General features: G+C 38.5%; 1 protein-coding gene across 1 annotated transcript in view; it reads left to right on the top strand.

The window, feature by feature from the left end:
* NRXN3 (neurexin 3) overlaps positions 1–25,827 on the top strand; it is an 896,926-nt gene that overhangs the window by 456,697 nt on the left and 414,402 nt on the right. The window contains exon 12 of the mRNA XM_049614079.1: positions 8,928–9,047. Coding sequence (XP_049470036.1) covers positions 8,928–9,047 — 120 coding nt within the window. The remainder of the gene's footprint in view (positions 1–8,927; positions 9,048–25,827) is intronic.

Here is a 25,827-nt window from a genome sequence, read left to right as displayed (position 1 = left end):
GAGGGAAGTAGCATGTTCCAAGGTTGAGGGAATAGGCTTTAACCTGATACTTGTTACTTTAGGTGGCTAAGGAGGTAAACATGTTTCTCTCCCAGAGGAGACATCTGAGGAATGAGGAAGAAAATAATCTTTTTCTCCTGGTTGTTTCCCTTCTACCCTGACTATGTTACGTGTTTCATATCAGGAGGTACCCTGAGATTCAAGGGTCCCTTGAATACAGTGACAATATCTATGGACCTTTCAGAAGTAATTTTCTAATTCCTTTTTATTATAAGAGGGGTATTCCTAGAGATATCCCTTAAAAGCTGTCAAATAAGAAAGGGGTCATACAACTATGAGAGAAACATTAAATTTGACCTGTTGGTAGTGAAACAGATGAGTTATAAACTATAAAAAATAAAAGAATAGCTTTTTATTGGGGTGGATGATTAATAAGAATACATTTCCCCACTTTCCACTATAATTCCCCTTAAAAGGCTCTATTTCTTGTTAAATATGTAATAGCTTCTTTTCTAGAAATGTGATTTGTTCTTCTGCCCAAATGGTGGGCAGGTGGATTGGGGGTACCAAGAATTGATTAGATGTGGTTTTGAATGTTTTGTATCTTGCATAAGTCAATGAATGTATGGGGCTTTGATGCCTTAAAAATGTGAGGATTGTTTTAAGTAATTTTAGATAAGAGTTGGCATCAAACGCTTCAACAGGTAAAGGGAATTTAAATTCTCCAACTTTTTTTTTTTAATGTGAGAAGTATAGTTCCCCACTTAATTTTCCCCAAAGCTAAGGGCTTTCTCATATTCTCCATCATATTTTACATAATAAAATGTAGCATTGGACCTAATCGAAATCAGTCTCTTAGAAGTGATTTGCCGGGCACCTGGGTGGCTCAGTTGGTTGAGCGACCGACTTTGGCTCGGGGCATCATCTCACTGTGTATGAATCCGAGTCCTGCATCGGGCTCTGTGCTGACAGGAGTCTGCTTTGGATTCTAGGTCTCCCTCTCTCTCTGCCCCTCCCCCACTTGTGCTCCATCTCTGTCTCAGAAATAAATAAACATTAAAAAATACTAAAGGAAGTGATTTGAATTATAGGAAATAATGAAACACAGGAATTAAATTTGCCTTTTGTCTCTCAGCACTGCATGACAGAGGCTTCTCAAAAGAGAGCTGGGAAGTTAGGACTTACTACCTTAATGTGTCTTGATTCTGGACTCCTGACCAACTATACACCCAACTAAAATGGATAGAACTTGATTTTCCTTTCCAACAGAGTTGATAATGCCCTTCATTGAAAGTTTACCTAGTGTATACATATGCTAAAGACTTGGTATATTGTGTCTCCATTGTGACCATGACCTTGTGACCTAAAGATGACTTTATAGGGTTTGCATATGTTATCTCATTTAATCCTCACATCATATGAGGTAGTGATGATTTCTATCTCTATTCTACAGATGGGTTCATAGAATTTAAGTGGCTAGCCCAGGGTCACATTGCTAGTAAGTGATAAAGCTAAGTTTTAAAGCCTATGACCTCTTTCCTACTGTGCCAAAGGGTGTGAGTCCAGACTTTCCTATTTCTGTAGCAGAGGCACCACATAGGTGACCAAATGGTGCCTGAGAATGTCCTCTAGCTGATTTTATGTTAGATGGTGTCTATGTCAATACTATTTCACTAAGTTATAGATGATGTTTGCACAATGTTATTTAAAACAAAGTATTTTAAAATCAGCTATCTTTTCATTCAGCTTGCCCTTTGAAACCTCTTTTCTCTCTTTTTAGAAATGCCCTCTACTACCCCAACACATCACTACACCAGTGCTGAGAAAAGAAGGGAAATCAGAAAATGAGGCCTCAGTTTACGTTTTTCGGGGCAACATTGACTTTTTGACAAGCTTTTCATTATTTTAAAAAGAAAAAATGATCTAATCATTTGACCTTTATGGCCCAGGCACCCTCTGAAAATAGGGTGGATTGAGCAAGAATATTTTATGATTGTAGACCTTGACAAATACTCCATCAGAAGCAGTCATCCACTGCTACCCCTCCATTGTCATGGAAGGTCACATGAATAAATTGCTTTACTCAGAAAGTATACATACTTTGCAGTTCAGTGACCATCAAGGGAAGTGCTGTACTAGAACTGGTACCAGTGTAGGAATTTTCAGGAATTTTGCACACTGGTTGACATCATGTAACATGTATTAGCTTGAAATTGGCCGTGGTGGGAGAATTTTACATTATGGAAATCAGGTTATAGAAATGTTACGGATCAGGGTTTTGTTGTGGTGGTGGTTGTGGTTGTTAAGTATTTACCTACACAGAACTGATCAAAGGCCATTGGAGGTAAAGATCTCATGAGGGCATCTTGGTTTCAACCAATGTCCATGCCCATCTTGACTTGTTTTATGCTCAGTATACGATGAGAGGGCTGGAGTGATTGGAGCAGTTTTAGTAATACCTCTGTTCTCCTCAGTGTCCCCAAAATGTTAGATTTTATTATTAGTTTTTTTCACTCCTCATCCTAACCAAGTGACATTTTTGAACCCTCATTTGAGAAGAGGAAACCATAAACACCTGAGCATGCTTGCTAGGTGCAGTTGTGATGCCTTTCTGAGCACGGGAATTGCCTTCAATACAAAAAAGTAACATCTTGGAAACATGGCTGCTCTTGGGTCTTTCTGCCAATGAAATTTTATAATAATATTTAGGACCCTATTCTCTGACTTTGCTTAATCTTCTGTAAAATGGGAACTAGAGCATTCACTTCTCAGGTAGCTCTCTATGAAGGACACTTGACACATTTAAGGATCATTGCTTTCTTATTTTGAAATTAAATAGAAGTGAATTGGGTTTCTGCCCATTAAAGGGGATGAATCTTATGTTGTCTGTAAATGACTATCTTCAGAAAAGCCAAGAGAACCCAACACTATAAATATAGAATCACTCTGGGAGCACAGAGGGATCTTTGCTTCAAGGACCAAGATTTATGTGCAGCTAACTAAATAGACTATCCCTAATGTCACAAACACTGTCCTTGAAGCTTCAGCATTTAAATCCTTATATTTTAGCAGTTGATACTATAGATTGCTCAGAAAACTGGTAAGGGTCTTGTGCATATATGCACATACACATGCACAAATACATATATCTATGTGTATTCATCTTGCTTTTTCCATTCTTTCTTCTTCTTCTTTCCCACTTGATTACTGCTCACTCCTTTTTCCTCTGTGAAACAATGTAAATTTGAAAATGTAAAAGTACAAAAGTTATCAAGAGTAGAAAATAAAGTTGCAGGTGACAGATGGGATGTCTCTGGACAGTCATGGCAACTCTCATAAGGCTCCTCCCACAGTAGCTCTACTGGGTAAGGGACAGACAAACCCTTTGGCTGGCACAGAGGTCTACTGTGATGATGCTTCCACATTCAGATTTCACTCATAGATTCTGAATCCTTTGACAAACACCTCATGTTTTGTGATTAAAGACAATGGATATTATTAAACCAGCCTTGCCTCATGCCTACCACTGGGCCACCACTCTTGGCCCTTTAGCATAAATGGATGTAGGGAATCAGAACAGATGTATCATTCCCGGACTCCCCTCATCACCAATCTTACCACCCCAATATGGCCAAGACAGCTGGTGCTAGTTTAGCAATATCTATGTTAAATTGGAATGTTTGAGTCATAGGTTTGGTTAAGTGCTACTTGGGCAATAATAGAGGGAAAATACACTCTAGTATAAGTGTCCTTTGCTTCAGGCAGCACTTTATCTCAAGGACTTGCAAGTCATAAAAGACAAGTCTGTCAACTTTTGGTTTTCTAGACCATGAAGAGGAGTTGACTGAATCAGTTTGCATGTACTGATTTTAGCAGTAACAGGCATGAAATGACTGTCTGAGACAGTTCTTAAAGAGAAAAAACCAATCCCAAGTTCAAGCAGAGTGATGGGAAATTTGTGGCAGCCGGAGGTATCATCTGGGAAAAAAAAAAAAAGACTCAATGTGATGCTTTTTCTGTGAACTAAAAACAGAACTGGGAGTTAGAAACCGAAGTACAAGCATCATTGAGGGCTTGCTTAGTTTTTTCATGGTTGCTTCTGTTGCCTTGTCCCTTCCTACTATAAAGATGTTGCTGCCTTTTCTCCAAAGAATATGTGGCAATTTTAGTGAGAATTGGTTACATATCAAATGAAAAAGTAGTATTCATCATCTCTATACAAGGGTTTCCTAAAGGTTTAGTACAGTTTTAAACTATTAATAATAATTTTGAGAACTTCTAAATATATAATTCTGAAAGTTTATGTTATCTTAGAATATTTGAAATTTTAGGCTGATTTAGAAAAATGCTTTGGACAAAATTATTATTGAGTTCTTAGGAATATGTTTTATTTATAAGTATGCATTTGATACAGATTTTTGTTCTGGTATTATATATATTTGGTCAAACTAGATCTTCCTGTTAATTTTAATTGAATTTTGAATTGAAATGGCCTTTGGGAATTTTTCTCAAAAAAACATACATTTTTACATTAAAATGTCATCTTTGTCTGGTTGTAGATTAGAGATACCTTATTTAAGTTTCTCTTGTTAATCCAATGGGAATATGTGCATGCATGCATGCACACACACGCACAAACAGACACACCCTCTGGCTTACACATATCCATAGAGGGTAGGTGGCTCAACTATGGAGTTGGAAAACTTGGGTTTGAGACCTTATCCTGCTACTTGTTAGGTATGGGGCCTTGCCAAAAAAAAAAAAGAAAAAAAAAAGGCACCTAAGCTCCTACTCTATGTCTTAATTTACTTTTCTAAAATCCTTTCCTTTCAATTTGATCATCAGTGAAAAAATTCTTTTATTTTTGTAATTTTTTAAGTTTATTTACTTATTTTGAAAGAGAGAGAGCAAGCAGGAGAGTAGCAGAGAGAGTAGGAGGAGAGAGAGAGAATCCCAACCAGGCTCTGCACCATTAGCACAGAGCTCCATGTGGGGCCCAAACTCACAAACCATGCAATCAAGACCTGAGCCAAAACCAACTGAGCCACCCAGGTGCCTCCAAAAATTCCTTTATTTTTGAAGTTCTGGATATCTTCCATGATAAAAGCATTCCTCTGTTCTAATTCTTTAATACTTTTAATTGTAATTGCTTCATCATGTGTTTATGAAGATTAATTGAATTAATATCTGAAAAGCACTTAGTACAATGTCTGGCACATAAGAAGTGCTATGTAAATCTCTTGTTATTGTTATATCCTCTCTCTGATTTGTATAAGATCATTTTATATCAGTGGTGTGCATTTAAAAGCATCGTTGAAGATGTTCTTGTTTTTTTTTTTCAGAGCATTTTGGTATGTTTCTTTAATCTCTCTCTCTCTCTCTCTCTAATTTTGGAGTCCCTGCTATCTATGAAAAATAGATAAAGATATAAAATATAATCTGTTCAGGGAAGGATGTACTTTAAGGAGTTTGAAATAAGAATAGGAGCTTATATTTTCATCTAGGAAGTGTTTTAAGAGTCTAGTCCAAACTCTTACTCATTCAGCAGTTCGTACTGTCCTTGGACACTGGGGACATGAGAGTTCTTGTCTCAATATCTGGTGAGATCGAATGAGTTCAGTAGTTAAATCAAGGGAGGAAATGTGGTCAATTAAATACCACCATCACCACCACTACCTCCCCCCAAAAGTGGTTCCAAGTAGAAAATTGCTTGTATGATATGATATTGGTAAATTTTACGGATAGATAGTTAGTTAGGAAAACCTCTTGGCTTTGAGTCCTAAAAGAATGATTTTTTTTTCTTGGCTCTTTTGTTCTTTTTTTATTTAGCAATATTTTCTGAGCTGTTGCTTTATACCAAAAATCTGCGGGAAGGACATTTCAGGCTGTAGATAGAGCAGACCTTGAAGGTCTGTAGGTAGACCTTGAAGGTAGGGATGGTCTTGAAGTGTTACAGCAGAGGTCCTAGGATATAAGCAGGTCTCAGAAACACCCAGAGGGCTTGTTACAGCTCAGATTCCTGAGCCCTGCCCCTAGCCAGTAACTCTGGGTGGAGACTGAAAAGGTACATGTCTCACAAGCTCCTAGGTGATACAGGTGCTGCTGACTTGGGGCCCACACTGTGAGCACCGCTGTGGTAGAGAGGAACTGGAAGGAGAAAGGGATGGCGGGAGCACTAAGAGTTGGGGGCCAATAGTAGGAAATGAGGCTGGAGAACGGGGCAGGGGCCCTAGGGTCTCAGCCTTGATAGGAAGTTCAAGTTTAGTCTCTCAGATAAATGAAAAGTCATTGAAGGTTCTTCTGGTCCTCCCTCACTGAAGTGGCTCTTGCTTCTGAGGTGATTACAGTGGAGTCAGTCTTCGAGGGTTATCTGATTCTACATGGCAGTCACCCCTTCGTGCATGTGAAACAAATCCTTTGGTATTTGAAAATAACCTGTAATTCCTTCTGTTTTGGGTTTCTGACCAACCTTCAACAAATAGGACAGGTTGCTCACTTTGCGGAGCACAGACATTCACCCATGCTCAGGTTTTGACTGTATGAGACATAGGCAAATCGGAGTGCTGTAATTCAGACCAGCCCCACATTTACTGAAAATGCTTTCTCTGTATCTGGCACAGTAAACTAATGCAGCAAGGATATAATCAAAGCACATTATGATTTCTAACAGCAGGCAGCGTTCAATCTTTTGGGGACAAATACTAAAAAAAAAAAGAAAGAAAGAAACAATTAGAGGATTATATAGGCAGAGGACAGCACAATGTGTGATAAAGTGTTAAATTGAATATTATCAGATGTAAATGTTAATGATGCAGATAGTAAGTGCTGTGGCCACTAAGAAGCAGGAAAATTGTTTGAAATTAGTAGGGGATATTTTATAGGGGGGAGGCATTCGAGCTGGTCCTTGGAAAATGGTGAAAATTTATCTAGTTAGAGGGAAAGGCAAAAGCATGGAAGAGCCTTTGTCTTCAGGTTCAGTCAACATGCAAGGAATTATTCTGTTTTCCCAAAGTTTTTGCTGTTCTGCCTTTCAAGGGAAAGCCTGCCATGTGTTTCTGATTCTTGAGTACAATTGAATTACTAATCCATTGTCTGCTAAGAGCTGTTTGGTCAGGGAGCCCCGTGGGCTTCTCAGAAACTTTTATCCTTTGAAAGAAGCTGTCCTGATTTGCCATTGTTAATGAAACTTGTACTACACAATGCTCAAGTTTAAGACCCACTGAGAACATGACCATGAACCTCCTTTCATCTCCACATGGGGGAACCACATGGCATATAGGAGCTGCAGAGACCCAGCAGCAGTGTTGCTCCCCTAGTGTTAGTAATTGTCTTGAACTTTCTCATGTCATATCCTAATAGCTTTGTATTAGGAGTGACGGTCTGTACCGCTTCCACCCCTCATGAATAAATACAAAATGTCTTGCCACCCAGAAGACAAACCCTTTGTAGTCACGAGTCTCTTTTGAACATGCATCCTTAGGATTCTGCATGCATACATTTCAACATTCTCTGCCTGTGTGAGGCTTTGCTTGGAAATTGTGAAATGTGCACTTATTGCAGTGGATATATTTTTACTCTGGCAACTGCTTTTTTTGCACCAGATCCTGAGTAATACATTTGATGAGTCAAAGGGCTCACCTCCTTTGCTGAGGCTCTCTAGGAGTTTTTCCTGTTAGCTCAGATAATTCCAAAGGTGCAGGTTTATATATATAATCCCAAGGTTAGGCAGAAGATAGAAATGAAAAGGAGAGGATGGTTAAAGAGAGGCCCCAGGCTGACCTAAAGAGAAATTGTAATGGTAATTTGTATGATAAAGATCACCAAACGTTTTCAATTGCTCACTCATACCCAGAAAATATTTTTGAGAATGGAGTACTTATATATTGCTTGCTTATGGAAGATACACAAAAATGGAAATAGTAAGAAATTTTAAATAAAGTTAATTTCTAATATTCTCTTCCTATCCTTCAAATAATTTTCTTTTGCATCATTTGGCATATGAACGCTGCTTTTGAATACACTTTCTTATAAACCTGTAGCAGCGGCATGATGCAGTATACTGGTTTTCAAATTTGAGGCTGTTTCACAATTTCCTGAAAGCTTGTGCAAACACAAATTTATACCTGTTTCCTAGGTTTCTAATTCAGTAGGTCTGGGCCCAATAATATGTATTTCTAACAACTTCCCAGGTGATGGTCTGAGAAGTAACCCTTTAAAAACAATTAATGTAGTTAAGAGCTTGGGTCTCAGAGATAGTTAACCTAAGTTGGACATCAGGGTCTTTTCATTACCTAATATGTGACCTTGGGTAAATTATTTCACTTGTATGAGCTAAGTTTTTTTTTCTTTTAATCTGTGAAATGGATAGTCATAATTACTTACCTCTTCGTGTCACTGGAGAGCGTAATAAGATACTCTAGACAAAGTGCTTAGTACCCAGCACTTACCACCTACAAAGCACCAATACATGTTGGCTGTACTTTTCTCCTCCTCTTCATATCATCAAACATTTTTAAATGTCATTAAGTAAACTTTAGGGACTCTTATTCCTTAATTCATAAGAGTGATGGGAATAAATGTTTCTGCTTTAGCATTATACAGTTAGACCATGCTCCAAATGAAGTATCTTTCTAGTTGGATGGTAGAGATGAAGCTCTTGCAAAGTCTGCCTAAGAGAGAACAGTGTGTTCAGCCCTCTCCCTTATGTGTGTAACTGTTGATAGTTTGTGGCTAAGTGTGTATTTCTGTAGTCTTTTGTACATACTGACTCTTGTTGCATGATATAGAGTTGAAATTTTTGGCGGTTGTGTTTTTGAGTGTTTGGGGGCATGAGAGTAGCAAATTCAAGTGATTCCTTTGAATTTGGTTTATTATTAACACTTCTCTCTCCTTTTTTCTCCTCTTCCCCTCTTCTTATGAATTACTAGGACCAAGTACCACCTGCCAGGAAGATTCATGTGCCAACCAGGGGGTCTGCATGCAGCAGTGGGAAGGCTTCACCTGTGACTGTTCCATGACATCATATTCTGGAAACCAGTGCAATGATCGTGAGTCCAACCTTTTTATACTTGTGATTTCTTTTGCAGAATTTAGAGGTTTGGAGATACCTTAAGGGGCAATATGTAAAAGGATGGCTCTTCTGAAATATGTGTAAGCAACTTCCTCCTCCAGAAACTTGGAAAATAAAGGACTGGTGCTCTTAATGGAAGAGCAAAGAGACATTTCTTGCTCAACATTACTGGATGTTTTCCCATTTGCCTACTCCCTATGTTTCTTCTTAAGATTAGATTGTGTGTGGCTGAGCAGCAAAAAACAATTCAGCCAATATTTTTGCTCTAAGCAGTTTAATTTCCATTAATTAAGTCATCTGGATAACAATTTTGAGACTTTCCCATTTGCATTGTCTAGAATTCAGAGGATGTTTAAGGAATGTAGCTATTTTCTTCAAAATTCTGAGTTTAGAGAATTTCTTAGATTTTCCAGAAGATGAAAATGTTCAGAGTTTATTATTTTTTTCTAACTAGAGACGTTTAAAGCATTCTCAGGGGTTTTGCAAATGTCAGAAATTTCCTCTGGCTAAGTTTATTAATATCTATTTGGTTTATATATACGTAGTAATTCTGTTTATGTATGATTTCTATTTTGTGAGTATACTTATATGTATGTATCTGTGAATGTGGTTCATATTGGAGGAGGGCTAGTTGTTATCTTGAGCACTAGCAATGCCTCAGGCGCATGAGCTGATTTAATTCTAGAAGACCGATTTCATGAAGTTGATTCTAGAATTGATGGTGGAGATACTTCAATACTGTGGGAATCTATAGTCTGTGTTTTCACTTCCTTTTTGTGTTATTTTCCTGACATGGCTATTTTTAAAGATGAGCAAACAGCTGAATTTTCTGAATACCTATTGCAAAGAGATGTGTTGAAAGCCCTGACCTAGTGGGTCCTGCTAATCTTCAGATTTTCTAAATGTAGCCTTCAGGGTAGGAGTTTATTTTTCAATCTGAACTTGTAGTCAGTGGCCTCTTGGTTTTATTTAAAAAAAAAAAAAGATGCATGGTGTTATCTGAGCAAATACTAAAGTCATATTATGGTTGCCTAAGTGGGAGCAGGCACTGATTATACTGATTACATATTTATTTGGTTTTCCTTGAATACTTATTTCTCAACTTTTATTTTTTCACGTGTGTGGTTGCCTCTTGTTCTGTTTCCCATATTTCTCATAGCTTTTTATCTTCATGTGCTTCATCAGTCTCTTAAGATATACCTGGAGAAACAAGTGGGGACTCTATCGATGTAGAGAGAAAAATATTTGATTCTCATTCCTCTAACTGTAAGCATATGGCTCTCTATCTGTAAAGCAAAAGGCACAGTATCTACAGAAAGTTTGACATCAGATTGTTCTTTTCCAAGTACTTGGTATTATTGAAAGTCCTGTGTCCACATTGATAATTTGGAAATACTGTTTAACTCAGAAATAGGCAGTTATGGACCCATCCAGAATATCTGGGGAATGGTGCTGTATGCTCTTTATTTTTCCTCCAATTTGCCTGCATAGGACTCATTAGGAAAGCTCTTTATCCTAAATGGTGGTATAATGCTTTTTATCCTCCCAAGTTTATTCCGTATCATAAATACAAAGCACTCCTGGTAGAAAAAAGTCAGGACGAGACTACACATAGAAAAGACAGAAAGGTAAGTTACTCTAACTGCAATGAAAATGCACACTCTTCAGAAGGTATGTATACATGTTTTTCTCATTGACAAACTTCTTTCTGCCACCCAGTCCCAGGCATTGTTTTCTGCTAAAAATCAACTAGGATTCTTTCTAGCTTTCTGTGATGTTTTTTCTGACTTTATAAAGAGCCCATTGTGTCTCAGTCCAGAATGAAGACTGGTTGCACTATCTGACTCAGTTTGTCAGTGTATAATGAAGTACTAGAACGGGGGAAATGGTCAGCTTTTTTTTTTTTTTTTTTTTTGTGGCAGCACCACCTTATCCTTCAAAACTGTATGTGAGATACCCAGGCCTAGGGTAATGTATTCTGGATTGTATTCTGCAAACAAGTGAGTTGAATTTTTTTATTGTAGAAGACCTCTGAGCCCAAGTCATTAAAAGAAACTGCTCACCTGGTCTGCTCTAGAGAGCAGACCAGGGCTTCTGTGATTAGATGACTATATAGAAATGTGAACAAGTACATTTTGATGGTAGTATGTAAGGGATATACAGAATTCAGATATACTGGATATTACTATAAAACGCAGAAATAAATTTTTAATAAAACCAACCACATGCATCATAGTGTTGGGTTGTACAATGGATGTCTCCGTATCCAATGATTGACATTTAAGGTTGCTTAAAATTGTAAATTGGGTGTCTCTATATCCAGTGATTGACATTTAAAGTATTGGGAGGAATTTCTTTTTTTGGAACTAGCATCAGAGCCAATTTGTTTCACCTAAAAAGTCAACCTTACCTCTTTACGTCATAGATCCTTACTTTCTATATCAACCTTGACCTTTAGAGTTATGCTATGCTGCTTTATCTCACAAACATCTTCAAAATTAAGTTACCTGTTTGACATTCTCTGGGCTTGTGTTAGCAAATTCTTGGTAGCTTAGCTTGTATCAGGACATAAGCCTTTATTCAGTATCATCGGCAGATTTGAACAGAACTCATGCTTATCATTGGTGAAGGCCATGGGGAAAATTGCAAAGAAAGGGGAAAAGATAAAATGGGAAAATTGCAAAGAAAGGGGAAAAGATAAAATAAGTGAATGGAAGAAGAGGGATGATGAAGAAGAAGGAATGTAGAGAAAAGCAGGATTGAGTCCGGTGTGGAAGAACACAGAGGCCATCAGTGATTGCTTTGGTAACATGTATTTCAAGGTGGCCTGCATTTGACCTCACAAACAGAAATAGAGCATGATATTACAGTTGGAATGTCATGAAGGAAATCTGACCTTTACCCACTTTTTAGGAGTAGTGTATTCTATAGAATGTTGCATATATCTAAAATACCTTGAATTTCCTACAATGCTATCATAGGCCCCTGTGGTTGGTTAAGGATTCTGTCTAATGGCAAAAGATGATTTGGGGGGATGGGGAGAAGGTTTGGATCTCTCATTTTCCATGAGATATTTTTCAGGATAGCAGATTGATATCAGTTAATGGAAGTGAAAACATCTCAATTTCTTACTGCACATCCAAGAATAGAAGCTTGTTTAATAGGAAAATGCTAGGTTTTGATATTTTTCAAAATAAAGGGTTCAGTTCAATTCATCATGGATAGAAACAATTACTTATATCTGAGCATGATTTGTGAGTTCCTAAAGAAATGTTTGCATTTTAGGGTTTTCCACATTTTTTCTAGCATTGATTCCTTCATTTATAACCTTTGGTTTTTCTTGCCTGTTTGCCAAATTGAGTGTTTGGTTGACAACTTTGAGGTGCTGTCACATAGGTATCACCCCCATGAGTAGAGTTTACATTTAGAAACTGTATCTCATTTAGTATGAGTAGACCTAGCATGGATGGGTTTGACTTTATTCCATCATGTTCTATGAGAGCATGGTGGGTTGATGGAGGCAGTGGGGTGAATTTCAGGTTTAGTCTTACAGTGTTCAAAGCTGATACAGTGATTCTGGAGGTGTGGTGTGTATTCTCCATGGCTGATTACCTTGTGGAAGAGTGACACTGTTGTATTGGATAGAAAACAAAAATCATCTGATTGGAAACCCGGGCATAATTGATTTACTAATTGTCTTATATAGTTTTAAGATAGGATCTTCTACCATTTTATGTAATAGCAAAATCACAGGGAGTTTCCTTTAGGTGACTTTTAGGGCTGATTTAAAACTATAATGGGCAAAATCATCCCAAAAGTAATTTTGAGTTCTTGTAGGATCCACTAAGATCTACGGAAGGACAAGAAATGGCATTATCCAAAGATAATCTTCATTCTGAAAAATTCAAAACAGAGAGGGCTGACTTCTTCTCATAGGGTGCATACCACCTGAATGCCCACTTAATGACACAATGTTGGGTCTACATTTTAAGAAAAACAAAAGAAATGGAAACTTACAAAGGTTCTTATAGGGATATTCATTTTGGATATTGGGTTCTTACTGGTATTTAAAATCGGGACTAAGAGCCTGGGAGGTTTCAGTATGTTGTAGCCATCACCCCATTGGACAAATCCAGAATCCCTCTCCTGTAATGTGGGCAGTGCAACCTATTGTTGAGTTCCTCTCTACACAACACCACAAAATGTTGCACAAAATCCAGCTCACTGGCACGTACCCACACATATACAAAAGCATTGGCATTCTGGGGACCTTATGAAAACAGTGGTTTTAAATACTTCACATCAGTCCTTACCACCAAAGTTACCTTGAGGCATGTTTATGCTAACTAGTTTCAGTTGTATAAAATTCTGGGGTCTCATTATTGCTTCAGTGCCCTGGAAAAGTGAATGTGGAACAGTCTGTGGCATGTGAGTGCTTAAAACACAGCAAGGTACTGGATTTAGAAATCAGATGTTTATAATGGCTTTGGGGGATAAAGAAATGTGGGTCCTCAGCCCACCCCCAGCAGCCAGCTACCTGTGCTACATTGCTAGTCTTACATTGTGGGCTACTTGTTGGAGAAATTGCTAGGTTCACACTGGCATGTTATAATAGATGTTCTTTGCTTGCAACAAATCAATAGCAAGCAGCTGTGGATCGTGCAGACAGTGGAGTGTGAAGCGCCTTTTCAGATAGTTTTCTGCTGGAGTGGCTGTTAAGCTGCACTGTTGGCTATTGATTGGCCTTTTGCTTTTTATTTATTGTGTGGGTTTATTTTTTTTAATGTAGGTTGGTGTATTGATTAAATCTGTTAAAAACACATTTCCCTTTCAGGCTTTAGAAAAAAATGAGCAATATATGCATTACTTAGTGTACAAACAAGACGACAGACATGTGTATGTTAATTCTGTCTCTTGGGTCCATATAGATACACTGGCCTTAGTTATGGGTCTGGGTTGTTATTTGTACAGTGGTAATTCTCAAAGTACAAGACTACAGTGTGTCTGTGTTTTCAGTTATGTGTTTAATGCCTACCTGTGTCTTCAGCCTCTGCCTGTCCAGTAAATAGGCCATGTCTGAGAAGTTCATTATTAAGATTGTTATTTGATGCTTAGGACACTTTATCATTTATTCATTCGTTCACTCACCAGACATGTCTTATTTGCAGATAATGATCATGAATAAGATACATTCCTGTTCTCAAAGACATTACATTCTAATGGGGGATGATGCACATGGAGGTGCTTCAGTAGAAATATAAATCATATGTAGTGAGGGCTCATAAAGTGGAGAGGCATCAACTGTCCCTGGGTTTGAGACTCCAAGAAGAGCTGCTGTTATTAAGAAATTTTTAATCGACAGATGAGTTTTGAAAAATCCGTAAGTCCTTCGTAAGCATATATGGTAAGAAAGAAGGTCAGAAAGGAAAAACATCATTCCAGCAAGCAGAGAGAGAGACAGAGAGAGAGACAGAGAGAGAGAAAGAGAGAGAGAGGGTGGGAGGAAGGGGCAGGGGCAGGCTATAGCCAGTGCTAACATTCTGGTTGTTTCCTTCCATTCTTTTTTCTAAGCATTTGGATGGTTAAGATCACATTCTATATAAAGTTTGTGCTCTGCCTTATTGTGTTTAACATTGCATGATATACATTTTTCAAAGTATAAAAATTATTAGATTTTCTCATTTCCTTTAGTACATTATGGTGCTCATTTCTTTGGGACAGAACTCTCCATGTTGAGTCCTGGATGAGAACTAATTGGCCCAAATCTTTTTTTCATGGAACCATTGTTGGACATTTATCTTAGAAATGTAATTAAAATGAACTAAAAATTTTAAAAGTTGACTTGTAATGTATATAACTTATTAAATTATAAAAGGGAGCATAGCCATTAACTTAATTAGCTTTACAGTCAAAGTCCTTTAAATGCCAATGCTCAGTCTTAACACTGACATTGAGTTTGTCACTTAACCTCTTGAAGCTTTGATATAGCACAGGGAGTATGGTAGTACTTAATAAATAGAAATAGTGATAGTTTTTATTGTAACTAATAATATTTGACATTTTTCAAGTCCTTATATGTTCCTGACACTCTACGAGGACCTTTATAAAGATGTCATCCCTTTAATCATCAAAAACCCGAAGAAATGCTATTGTCCTGATTTTAACAATGGGAATACTGAGGTTACACAAGAAATAGCTGAGTGAGGACTTGAATCCAGGTTTATACGACATTAAAGCTCACATTCTTTTTTTTTTTTAATTTATTTTTTTTTTAATTTTTTTAACGTTTTATTTATTTTTGAGACAGAGAGACAGAGCATGAACGGGGGAGGGGCAGAGAGAGAGGGAGACACAGAATCGGAAGCAGGCTCCAGGCTCCGAGCCATCAGCCCAGGGCCCAACGCGGGGCTCGAACCCACGGACCGCGAGATCGTGACCTGAGCTGAAGTCGGAGGCCTAACTGACTGAGCCACCCAGGCGCCCCTAAAGCTCACATTCTTATTAGATTTGCTACCACCTTGTCGTTATTAGAAATAATAATGGCTTAACATCACTAATTACTAGAATGCTTAAAATACCAGGTGGTCAAGTCTTTACAGACACCCCAATAAGAATGTAGGGTGGGAAAAGGAGAAGTTCTGTGTTCCTGGTTGTTAATTTGATTATATTATGGAATTTTGAACACTTTAGATACTTCTGCGTTAATACTAAGATAAGGCTTTTTAGTTATAATATTGTTAGATCTTACAGAATTAGAATTAGAATATCTCCCCATATCCCTAAATATTTATATTTTTATTCTCTGTTGATCTAGATCTTCTTATTTCCATTGTTATACTTTATTGCAATCTCCATATATGTCATATGGCATAGTGAATGAGACGTCTGATGTGGATTGGATGGCCTGTGTTAAAATCATGACTCCGGGGGCATTGGGGTGGCTCAGTCAGTTAAGCATCCGGCTCTTGATTGTAGGTTAGGTCTTGATCTTAGGGTTGTTAGTTCAAGTTCTGTGTTGGATTCTGCACTGGGCCTGGGGTCTGCACTGGGCATGGAGCCTACTTAAAAAAAAAATCATGATCCTGTCACTTACTAGCTCTATTACTTTGGAATTAATTACTTAATTAATTCCTTTGTATCCCCCCCAATATGGATATTTATAGGTCCTATCTCACAGAAATGTTGTGAAGATGAAGTGAATTTATAATTATGAAGGTCATAGCCTATCTAGAACTCTTGCCTATTCTTTGATATAATTTTCAAAAGTTAAAAACTTGACTCATACAAATATGATTTTCATGAAGTTAAAAACATAACTCTCCTAAAAATACAGAATGAATATGTGCCAAATTTATTTAACTCCTTTGTGGGAAAAACAACAAGATGGTAAAAATGTAAACACTGTGGCAAAAGAATATTTGAAGAACAGGATATTGATAGGCATTAAAAACTATGAAATATTTAGATTAAGTATAAAACTGGTGAATGTCTCATAGGGAAAAAACCTTTAGCCTTTGGTGTTATCTTCTCTACCTACCATTATATCTTTACTGAACAAAAACTGACAGCCTAATCATCTCACAGAGTCTGGGGCCCAATTAATCATAAATATCACTGTCAAACACAGGTACATTTTCCCATAGAAGTGTGTATTTCACAGGTGGTCTTATTAAACAAGGTCCTTCTATAACATTGAAGGGATGTGTAACTCTCGGCTTTTTTTCTAAATTTTGGATGATTTTTAATAACACTAGTATGATCTATTCAATTTCAAATCCTTTTTCTTTACCTTGAATACCTCTCACATACACAATTACCTTTTATTTTTTAACCATTTAACTGGGTAGCAAACACTGTGCTGAATTTGTTGTGTCATCTTGTCATCTTAACAACCGTAGAAAGTAGATACTATTATGATCCTGGTTTTACAGATGAAGGAGCTGAGACATGAAGAAGTCAAGTGGTCTGCTCAAGGTCATAAAACCATTAGATAGGGGGACAAGGACTCAGTTTTATTTGTCTGACTGCGAAATCTGAGCTCTGGACAGCTGACGTCTCTGAATTCCTCAAGGAGAGCTTCTTAAAGAGAATACATCTGAACCCATAGGGATTTAGAGTTACCTTAGCCATGGAGCTTGACTACTTCTGTTGCATCCATTACACTGTAATTTTTAGTATTTACATTGTTATTTGGTAAGAGGGACGTATCTTAAAACTTTTTTACTTCATTTTAAATAAAGGCTTCATTAGGATTGATCTGCTGGTGTAATAAGATCAGAAGTTCCATCAAAGTGCCATTTTGCAAGTTTGGTAGGTCTGGGCAGGCAGAGGCTGAGTCCAGAGAAGTCACTAAGGCTGGAGGAGCAGCCTGGTGCCATAGGAGGCAAGATCCAGAAGGTAAGATGGATAAAGAGAAGCATTCATGAACCAGCAGGACCTAAGGTAATGCCTTTAAGTCACTTCTTTGCATCTGTTTTTGATTCCTGGACCCACAGATATTTACTGTAGCTAAAAGGATGTCAGGAGATGGCATTTATTCCCAGGGTCTTCTAAGAGAAAGGATCATGGTGCTGGTATTCTTGAAAGCAGTTTGATAGATGTGGGTTTTAGCTTGTTGTCCTTGGGAATCACTCATTTATGATTTCCCTTGATATCAGGAAGGGACAATTTTGTAACACAAAATCTCTTGTATTGCTGATTTTAATACAGAAACTACTCAGTGAGAGCCAGGACTAATGGCAGCTTTTGTGTTGTTTAACTCTCCATGAAAATGAGCTGAGACTCACAGGTAAAACATTAATTTCTGCAAATCTCAGCTGATACTTGGACCTATGGTTCAAGGAGAAATAGTGTCCACGACTCAGGGTCCTATCAGTTACCAGACATTATTGTGAGTTGTTGGAATCTGTAGCATCACTAATTTCATTTCAGCCATCTTCAGGATGCTGTATTCGTAGGCCAATTTTATTACTTACGTTTAATTACAGCCCATTTATTTCTGGTGTGCCTGGCTAGTTACTTATTGATGGTGATGGCAATAATCCACTGAGAGCCTATTAGTTCACAGAAGATAATTTTATATTACCTTGTTAGTCACATACAGGTACAATTTTCATGTATTTTTCAATATAGACTTATAATTTCCTACATTTATTTCGATATATATTTTTATTTACATGCAAAGGCAAAAAATATGTAAACTATTTTCTCTTGTAAAATAAAGGTAGTAAGTATAATTTGGTTTCCTTCCCTGTTTTTTTCAGGGTGGAGTGCATTTTTTGATTGAGGGTAAAATTTGCATTCAGCAAAACACATGGATCTTAAGTGCATGATGACAAATATTTACAACCATGTAACTAGCGCCCTAGTTGAGATAAAGGACAATTCCATCTTCCTACAGAGTTCCCTTGTGCCCCTCTTATCATTCCTGTTCTCAAAAGGGACTGCTCTTTTAATTTGTGTCACCATCTATGAGCTTTGTCTCTTCCTGAGTGTGTATCAATAGACTCATATACTATGCGATCTTTTGTTTCTGTTTTCTCTACCTCCATGGAATGTTCCTTCCTTCCTTCCTTCCTTCCTTCCTTCCTTCCTTCCTTCCTTCCTATTTACTTTGAGAAAGAGAGAGAGGGGCAAGCTTGGGAGGGGCAGAGAGAGAGAGAGAGAGAGAGAGAGAGAGAGAGAATCCCAAGCAGGTTTAGTACTACCAGTGTGGAGCCCAATACAGGGCTCAAACTCATGAACCATGAGATCATGACCTGAGCTGAAATCTAGAGTAGGACGTTTAATCTACTGAGCCACCCAGGTGCCCCCCTCTATAGAACGTGTTTAAGATTCACCCATGTCACTGTGCATTGTAGCTGCCTTGCCCTCTCCTGACCCTTAGCTCTTCTCATCTGAAGGAATCTGCAGGTCTCTGCCTGGGGACCCCTCCCTGCCATGCCCTTGCCGTTCTCTCAAGGCGGTAAGCTGGGGGCAGTCTTAGCCCTCACTTTGTCTTCTTCCTGTCAGGAATCTCTGTCCTTTGTGTGATGTATTGCAAACCATCATCTCACAACCATTGTCTTTCTCTCCATTGTTTCAAGCTGATTATAGATCCAATCTCAGTTATTCTAAGTGGACATCACCTGTTTCTTTTTACCTGTCTTCACCTTTACACTTTGAGATTGGGGGTGGGAAGGAGGAAGGGTGATCTCTTAATACACCATGTGCCATGCTTTAGCTTACAACCTCCAGGGATGAATTGAGGCTTTGCATGAGTCCCAGAACGGCCCTGGCAGTGTAGAATATTTCAGGACCTATGTTTTTGTTTTCTGGGTTTTTCTTTGGTGGGGGGGCAGAGAGAAGATCCTTCAACTCTAGCTATAGATGTTCTGCAGTCAAAGAGCCTTCTGCAGCCATAGAAGCTGCACAAAGCTAGTTACATACCTGCTAATGTGTCTCCGTCAGGCCCTTCCTCATCTGAGTTTCTTTTATGAGGTCCCCATTGCTTTTTCCCTCCGTCCCTCTGATAACACTTGATTAAGCTCAGTGGGTGCAGGGATTGATTTGGCTCTTGGAGCTAGTTGTCCCTATTTTCTTTACCTAGAATTATAGTTTGTTTTCTCACCTAGCTTTATCCTGTGGATCTTTGCTGCCTGATCCATGTCTCTTTGCCAAATGAAATTAAGAGGTGTTTTCAAACAAACAAACAAACAAAAAAATTGAAGACTTCAGGAAAGTGGAGGCTTCTATGCCAGGGAGTGCTCTGGCCATTGACTGTTCTTATTTTGATTTTTTTTTTTTTTAATTTTTTTTTTCAACGTTTATTTATTTTTGGGACAGAGAGAGACAGAGCATGAACGGGGGAGGGTCAGAGAGAGAGGGAGACACACAGAATCGGAAACAGGCTCCAGGCTCCGAGCCATCAGCCCAGAGCCTGACGCGGGGCTCGAACTCACGGACCGTGAGATCGTGACCTGGCTGAAGTCGGACGCTTAACCGACTGCGCCACCCAGGCGCCCCGTGATTTTTAGATGCTGGTGTGCACTTATTATTTTGATGCACGTCTACAAAAAATGAGGGGGCTTTACATTGTTGATGCTTTTTAGTTTTAACTGGTTTTTTTTTGACAATTAAGGTTACACAAGATCACTGTTGAAAATCTGTAAAATGCATGAAAGTGCAAGGTAATAGAAAAACTTGCATAATTTTACCAATTATTTATATGACCTTGTTTCAGAATATTCATGGTGTCAAGTACGGAATAGATGTTCAAAATATATTTGTTGGATGAATGACTGAGCCTTGCATATTTGCAAAGTCTGAGTTGTGCAATGGTCCTAGTGTTCTTTTCATGAAATGAATAGCATTTCTACCAGGACTAGGTGTTTCCTTGCCAGAAGGGATGCTTTTAGGCATGCAGGGATTATAATGAGCATCCCAATATACAGTTTTCTTGTTCAGATATAAAATGAAATTGTTAAAATGTTTTCAGTTCTTTTCTCTCTTGTCCTTGTCCCTTCTGCAGAAAGCCTTGCCAGTTCTGAACAGTTATACATAGATGTATCTACCTATAAGTAAAATGGGCTTTGTAGTGGATTTTAGTTGGACAGCAAAGACCCTTATAATGTATATGGGTAAGGAGCCTCTTGGTTTCCCAGTTTGTTTTTTTTTCTTCTTTCTGTGGCATCTACTTCCAAAGAGACATTGTAGTTTATTTCACATGATGAGATTTCTTATAATGGCGTACTCTAGAGTGCTAGTGTGAAATAATAGAATTTTTCTACTTGGACATCATCTGTCAATTTCTGCTGAGTTTCATGTTGCCCCAAACTAGTAACATATGACTGAAGCATTTAGATGTACTGTATACTGAGAAATATAAAACAAAAATTTCTTGATTTTTGTACACTGTGGGTTGAAAATATTTTAACTCTCTTTTCATGATAATTCAGCCAAACCTAGTAAACTCTTTGCAAGAACACTCAGGAGCATTGATAGGAAATGGTAGCATCTGATTCTGGGTATTATTTCACTGGATACCTTTTGTAATTTGGTCCCCAACTAAATATAAATTGCAGGTTTACCCAAATATATGAGTAAAACTAAACACATGTTCATGTAAATAAAAAGAAGATGTGCATGTATATATGTTATAAATAAATACAAATTTCCTTTAGGTTTTTTTCCCCAGTTCTTAAAGAATTTTTCTATCCAGATGTATTCGTTTTTGTGACTTACGGTTTTTTGTGAACTTTTGGTTACATCTCATCAGCTGACAAGTTGTGTGTATCTGTAATTATAAAGGTAATATGTCTTCCTGGGCCACAGGTGAGGTATCTCTGTCCCTTTGAAGATATTTGGCCGAAAGCCCCTTTATCCCATGTGTATACTCAATATTTGGGGTACAATTTTATCTCTGAAAAAGGATTTAGGCAGGGATCTGGGTTTTACTTATCCTTCAGAATAATCTTTCTCCTCTTGCTACCTAAAATTCCCATATGGCTTCCTCATGCCTGCACTCAAGTGTATCATCTAGTTAAAACTCACATCAGTGCCCTGGCACTGGGGGGCCTTTGGAAAAGGGCCTGCAGCTCAGCAGACATATCATTACACATGCCTGTTGTCTCTGACTCGTGAAAAATCCTGAGAACAGGGAAAATGGAAAAGAATGTATTAAAACAAGTGAGTTTAGCCAAACAAACTCTCATTGTTGGTAGAGGCTTTATTCCAATCCCCACAACACACCGCATGGATTTCCAACATCTAACTTATTTAATTTGCATTTGGATTAATTTAGCATATTTTCCTATTACATAAAGTTTAATGAACAATAAACACAGCTATAACCAAATCTCACAGCTATTTCCCAGTGTGGGGTAGCATTTTGCATTCAGTTATGTTTGGTTTCCTAGGAAATGTTTGACTGTGGCTGTATCTCCTAAAGCTGCATCTCTTGTCACATGGAATGTTTTGGTGGCAGATCCTTCAGACAGAGCAAATCAGGAAGGAGCCTCACATGCAAATCTGCTGAAGCCATGGACGTGAAAATGCACTGGGCAACATTGGGTGTGTTATAAATGCTGCTCCCTGCTGCCTCCCTTGGCAGTCTTTGAGCCCCCTGTTGCTGGCCTCCTTGATTTTATTTCTGAAATCTATCCTGTGTGCCAGTTGCAGATGAATTTTCCCAGGGTACTTTTTTTGTCTTATCACTCCTCCACCCACGAACCTCCAGTGGCCCCTCTTGTAGCCTAAATCCTATTTTTGGCTTTCAAGGTGTTCAATAATCTGTGTCTTACAATTTGTCTTTTCGACCACCTTTCCTTTCATATTCATGACTGTGTGCCCTCTAATAAGGCCAGTGTTCTCATCATCGTATGTCACTGTCTCAGCATATTCTGTGATCATCATTCCCCCATGCCCTTACTGATCCAGTTCCTCCCCCTGAAAGGTTTCCCTCTTCTTGACCTGGCTTTAGGGTGCAGCCCAAGTCTCACCTATTGCCCTGAGCTTTTTCTGACTACTTTAGTCCATACAGATCTCTTTTCTAAAATCCCATGGCATTTGTATTTAGAACTGAGAGACAGCATGGTTCAGCCTCTATAGGGGGATTAGTGTGGACTTCAGAGTGAAAAAGGTGGTTTCAAATCTTGGCTCCTATCCTTCTAACTAGGTGGCCCTTGGAAAGTAATGCAGCACAACCTCACAATGTGTACCTTGAAAAAGTCTCAGTTTGGTTGACAGGATTAGAAGTAATAGATGTAAAGCAGTATTGACTCAGGAGAGCATTTTTGTAAGGTTCCAGGTAGCAGCTTCAATTTAAAATGTAACCTTCCCAGCGCCTGGGTGGCTCAGTTCGTTAAGGGGCTGACTTCGGCTCAGGTCATGATCTCATGGTTTGTGAGTTCCAGCCCTGCGATGGGCTCTGTACTGACAGCTCAGAGCCTGGAACCTGCTTCAGATTCTGTGTCTCCCTCTCTCTTGCCCCTCCCCTGCTCACACTCAGTCTCGCTCTCAAAAAAAAAAAAAAAAAAAAAAAAAAATTAAAGTAACCCTGCCATTACAGAAAAATGTCACCCATAAATAAAATAAGTAGACTTTTGACTAGATTAATGATCCCATTTGTTGTATATTTACCCTATTTCCTTGAGAACCAATTTGCATATATTGTGGTGGCTGTTTTACTCTAGAAACTATAGGCTTGAGCTGTGTTGGGTGGATGTGAGTGGTAAGGTTTCTGGGAATTGGTTTTCAAGTGGCACTCATATGTTTTGTATGTTCTAAATTTAAATGTAAACGTATTTCTGATTATGGGTCTATATAATTCAGCTAAAACCTAGGTAAGTTTCAGAGGACTCTGGTACCTTTCCTGTATATACCTTGATTTTTTAAGGTAGTACTTGCACAGGCTCCCAAGAGTGTACCAAGGGATTCTGGTGCTTTCCATAATCTATTATCGTATTTTTGGTTCTGTCACAGAGTAGAAGAGAATCACTGTCCAGGAATCTTTGGTTCTTGTCACTTATAAGACCAGGGGAACAGGGGCGCCTGGGTGGCTCAGTCGGTTAAGCGGCTGACTTCAGCTCAGGTCATGATCTCATGGTCCGTGAGTTCGAGCCCCACGTCGGGCTCTGTGCTGACAGCTCAGAGCCTGGAGCCTGTTTCAGATTCTGTGTCTCCCTCTCTCTGACCATCCCCAGTTCATGCTCTGTCTCTCCCTGTCTCAAAAATAAATAAACGTTAAAAAAAATTAAAAAAAAAAAAGGCCAGGGGAACAAAACTGTAATCTCTGCCGGCTCCATTATAACCATAAATATTAATACATAATCTTTTTTAAAAAATATTTATTTATTTTGAGATAGAGAGTGAGTATGCGAACCCAGGAGAGGGGCAAAGAGAATCCCAAGCAGGCTCCATGCTGCCAGCACAGAGACCAATGCAAGAGCTCAATCCCATGAACCATGAGATCATGACCTGAGCCAAAATCAACCGTTGGATGTTTAACCAACTGAGCCACCCAGGTGCCTCTTAATATATAATCTTAACTTTGTAGATAGTAACTCATTTTTAAATCAGCTCATTTACAGCAGTAACACATAACCTAATTTACCTTTCCTAATGGACTATTTACAAGAGATGATTTCAGTCACTTCTCCTCAGTTAAGTTTCAGAACTCCTTGCGTCTAAGCCCCTAGGGATAGGCCAGGCCAAGTTTGATACTTGATACAACTTTAACTTTGGACATGAGGTCAAATAGTGGAAGACCCATGGCCAGCTTTTAGTTCCTCCTTCACTCTTGACAGAAAACAAAAACGAAGCAAACAAAACCAGGGAACTATGGAATCCCTGTTTATTGTCTGAGCAGCTTAATGTGGTAATTATTTCCAGCCATGGGAAGATGGCTACCTATTGATCTCCAGTGGAGTTTAGCTGAGTAAGACACCATGCCTCAATAACATCACATACCTGTTACCCAGGAGTCCTCCAGAATGGGCTCAGCTGCTGAACAGTAGGGGGTTAGACCAAAATCTCAATCATAATGATTTTTATAATCAGTTTCAATGAGCAGAATGCTGTTAGCTTTTTGGAACCTGTGAAGCTAATAGTATTTGAGGAAAGGAAATATGGTGAGGAAAGAAAGCGTAGTGTGTGGAAGGGGGATTGGTGTAGAGGGAATCCACAAGAGAAATTTCAGCCATCTTAAGAACAGACACTTCTGAGAATAATTATGGAGGGAATTTGCACTTCCATACTCTGTCTGTTCCTGAGAACAAAGGTTTAAGAATTGGAGATGATTGAAATTTAAATTCATTTTAAAGTATTCTCACATGGGAATGCTTTTTCTCTTTATAGTCAGTTTATTAATTAGAGGGAAGTGTGATTTATTTACCTCTGAGCCTTTGTATAGTAGAAATGTGTTTATACAAATTGTGTTTATTTTTGATGACAAATATTTGGTGCCAAGTAAGTAGTAGAGCACAAATGATTAAGTAATTGCCATCATATGGGCACACTGTTGTTTGGTGTGTATTTTCCTAATGAGAACAAACTCCCTTATTGCTTCAACATCTATGCCTTAACTAAAATCTGGATATGCCACAGTAATGTAACATCTGCTGAAGTCTGTTTCCGTGAAGGATACTTTCTTCCCAATGGTTTTGTTCCTGGAATCAGAGCACAATTCACACTCCTTGTTTTGTGACATCTTCTTTTAAGGGGCATATGTCCTATGCTATGTTCTCCCATCACGACCATCAACACCTGCTGGCCTTTGGAATGTGAAGAACATTCTAAACTGAGTTCCTTGCTCATAGCCTTTATCTCACTCTATCCTTTGCATTATCCTTGGTGACTTCAATTTTCATGTTATGGTTTTTCATTAGAAAAAACCATTATTAAACCTGACTTCTTCAAAAGCCTGACCATCTAGCAAAGAGAATTTCCATATAGCTTCCTAAGTTTTTGCCTCTCTCCTCCCTTATGCCTCCTGATTCAGCCTTCTATACGTAGTCTCGAAGGTTCCACTTGCCCCCATGATCCATCTGGTCCTGTCCAAGGATGCACAGACTTCCTTCCAGCATGCCTCTTCTTTGCACCATCAGAAACCTGTTATCTCTATGTGTCCTTGGAGAGGCAAAAGCATAAAACCTATTGTGCTGTGTCCAAAAGAGTGCCCTTAATATTTGCTCTTAGTTACTCCTTGTCTCTTGCAAAGAAATAATTTTATTCCTATGGATGACTTTTATTTATTTTCTCTCTCTCTCTCTCTTTGAAAC

The sequence above is a fragment of the Panthera uncia genome, assembly GCF_023721935.1.
Source record: "Panthera uncia isolate 11264 chromosome B3 unlocalized genomic scaffold, Puncia_PCG_1.0 HiC_scaffold_1, whole genome shotgun sequence".
Classification (NCBI taxonomy): Eukaryota; Metazoa; Chordata; class Mammalia; order Carnivora; family Felidae; genus Panthera; species Panthera uncia.
The sequence above is the reverse complement of the archived record's forward strand: the minus strand, read 5'-3'. Positions and strand labels throughout refer to the sequence as shown.